The sequence below is a fragment of the Sinocyclocheilus grahami genome, unplaced genomic scaffold (assembly GCF_001515645.1).
Source record: "Sinocyclocheilus grahami isolate Dianchi unplaced genomic scaffold, SAMN03320097.WGS_v1.1 scaffold4442.1, whole genome shotgun sequence".
Classification (NCBI taxonomy): Eukaryota; Metazoa; Chordata; class Actinopteri; order Cypriniformes; family Cyprinidae; genus Sinocyclocheilus; species Sinocyclocheilus grahami.
Window position 1 is genome coordinate 4,284 of NW_015509379.1, and position 2,937 is coordinate 7,220.

A 2,937-nucleotide genomic window follows, 5' to 3' on the forward strand; every position below is an offset into this window, starting at 1 on the left:
CTAAAATAACTCAAATTAAAACTGAAAAATGACTAAAGAAAGACTCTAAAAATACTACCAAAAAAACTAATAAAAAAATAAACAAAAAATATTAAACTAATTTGTTGTCAATCGATTAATCACAATTAATCACACCCGAAATAAAAGTTTGTGTTTACATAATATATGGGTGTGTACTATGTATATATAAATACACACACAGACATATGTATATATATTCAAGAAATATTTGCGTATATATATATATATATATATATAGATAGATAGATAGATGGATAGATTATTTTTATTTTATATAAATATAAATATATATTACATATATTTCTTAAATATATACTGTAGATGTATGTGTGTGTATTTATAAATAAATATACACGGTACACACCCATATATGATGTAAACACAAACTTTTATTTTGGATGCGATTAATCGATTTGGCAGTCCTAATTCAAACTATTAATAAAATCTATTAGAGTATCTCAATTATACTAAAATAACTGCTTCAGGAATTTACACCCTTATTTACACTCTTTTGAGTATTTATTGTGGTGGATAGAGTATAATAAGGTCTGAAATTGTATTTTCTGTTTGCATTAGATATGTTCCCAGTTAAGTACGAGGCTGGAGAAACAGCAGGCGTCCACAAAAGAGGAACTGGATATAGTTAAAGTAAGTAAATCATCTGTGCATACTCTTATATGGCACGTTGAGCAGTGACAATCAGTATATGTTGTTCTTCTAGGCTAAAGTGATGGCGTGTGAGCGCTGTAGGGAAATGTTCAGCAAAGACGGACCCCTGCAGATCCCGGCGGTGAGTCAGGACAACCGGGACACAGACCTGGATGAGGAGAAGGACTCGCTGAAGGCCCAGCTCAGAGAGCTAGAACTAGAGCTGGCGCAAACCAAACTCCAGCTGGTGGAGGCCAAGTGCAAGATCCAGGTCAGACGTCACGGCATATAAAACAACATAGTGCTGGAGATTTATGGCTGAATAGATTTATAGATGCTATTCAGCTACTAATCAACTCATCAGCAGCAGGTAGAAATTTGAAATCAGTGTTTTATAGATAGCTTGTATCTTACTACAATTTAGTGCCACATTGACATAAGAATACAGTCGTAACATTGTGAGAGTAGTTCTAACTATTTGTAACATTTTTGAAATAAAGTCATTGTGTTTCCAGTATGTTGCTTTGATATTGCTTTTCTTTATGACTTTCTCATAATATTCAGAATTGTATAATTCTGTGGCTTTGTTCGAAATTTAGATTTTCGTTTTCAAAATATTACTATTATACTCTTGCATTGTTACGAGTTTTATACATTTGTATTTATCTTGTAATGTTACAACTTTGTTTATGTAAATTGATTTAAATCACGTTATGACTGTTCACATACTTTTGCTTTAATCCCATAATTTTTACTTTATTTATGCAATATTGACTTAAATCTCATAATATTTTGACTGTTCACATAATTTTGCTTTAATCTCATAATTTGTTTTCTTTATTTGCTTTCATTTTGAGCAAATGTTTTGTTAAGATTTCATTCTCGCAATGATTTTAATTTCCTGATGTTATGACTTTATTCTTATAATGTTACGACTTCGTTCTTGAAATTTTGACTTTAATCTTGTAATGTTAACTTTATTCTTATAGTTTGGACTTTTTCCAAAGTATTACATTTTCCAACAAGTATTACTAATTGAATCTTGTACTGTTAAGACTTTATTCTCAAAACCTTTACTTTATTCCTGTAAATGATCTACTTCTTTCTTTTTGTTTGGTCCCACTAAAATGCTGTTGTAGTGTCTTACCAAACAATCTTAGCAAACGAGTTATATATTTTAATAAGCAGTTTGCAGTGATGCCACAGTTTACAGTTACTTTAATGTTGTTTATTCATGTACTGTAACAGGAGCTGGAGCATCAGAGGGGTGTTTTGATGACTGAGGTCCAAGCTGCCAAAAACTCCTGGTTCAGTAAAACACTGGGCTCCCTCAAGAATTCAGCCAGTAACCAGGCACCCTCCTCACCCAAAGAGGGCCAGTAGGACTCGCCAAGGGCTTAACCAAAGGGTAGAGGAGCGTGACCCTTCCACTTGGCCAATCGGAGTAGAAAACAAGCTCTAATGAACACTACTAGCAGCACAACATGGCAATGCAGTGTTCCCTCACATGGACTAATGGATGACTTCCACATACACTTTTATACACTGTTATGATTTCCTTAGCTTGTGATGCCACCTACTGGACAGTAACAGTACTACAGAGTTCTGTTCATCCGGTTATCAACTTCTGCAGATGGATTTTTTTGTTAGTAAACAGTCAGTTCTAACATGCAAGTACATAAACTATGACCTTTAGACGCCAATTCAAAGGGTTTTTTTTCTCAGAGGGAATACTGCATTCTGCTAACTATTAAAAGTCGAAAAAATCGTTTGTTTTTCTATATAGAAATAATAAATGTAACTTTTGTCATAAGTGTGTATAACTAAATGTTGATTTTTATTTTAATCTTGTACAGTTCGGGGGAAAAAAAAGTGTTGCATTATTTTTTACGATCTTTATAAATGTCAAATACCGAAAAGCACAGACAAATTGACCATGTATCACATGACATTCCCTCCGTCCTGTAGACTGTTTGAGGATCTGTTTAGGAGTGAGCTGATCACGTGAGACTTATCAGATGACACACAATGGCTACACAATATTGACCTGCCAAGTCGCACATAGTGCTTATTTTATGTTATTTAACAGGTATACATGAGCCATTCGGTGACGGATGCCATGCAGAAATCAAGAATGTGTCAAGATGTCTCATTTTTTTAAGGACATAAGTAAACCAGGTCGCGCAGATGTATCGTTTAGGTCAGTGTGACTTCAAAGCCATATGAAGTCAGTCTTTGCTTCATTTCTTCTGCTATTTGTCAGAATAT

At 33.8% G+C, this 2,937-nt stretch overlaps 2 protein-coding genes across 2 annotated transcripts in view; one reads left to right on the top strand and one right to left on the bottom strand.

The window, feature by feature from the left end:
• Window positions 1-597: 597 nt before the first annotated feature.
• Window positions 598-2,931, top strand: LOC107576840 (rab GTPase-activating protein 1-like; the record flags this gene model as incomplete). Its single annotated transcript, XM_016262967.1, has 3 exons — window positions 598-669; window positions 743-940; window positions 1,918-2,931. Coding segments are annotated over 3 exons (405 nt in total), but the record flags the coding sequence as incomplete, so codon positions are not given.
• Window positions 2,866-2,937, bottom strand: part of LOC107576841 (TLD domain-containing protein 1-like) — an 8,280-nt gene continuing 8,208 nt past the window's right edge. The window contains exon 3 of the mRNA XM_016262968.1: window positions 2,866-2,921. Within this exon, the coding sequence (XP_016118454.1) occupies window positions 2,866-2,921 (56 nt within the window). The remainder of the gene's footprint in view (window positions 2,922-2,937) is intronic.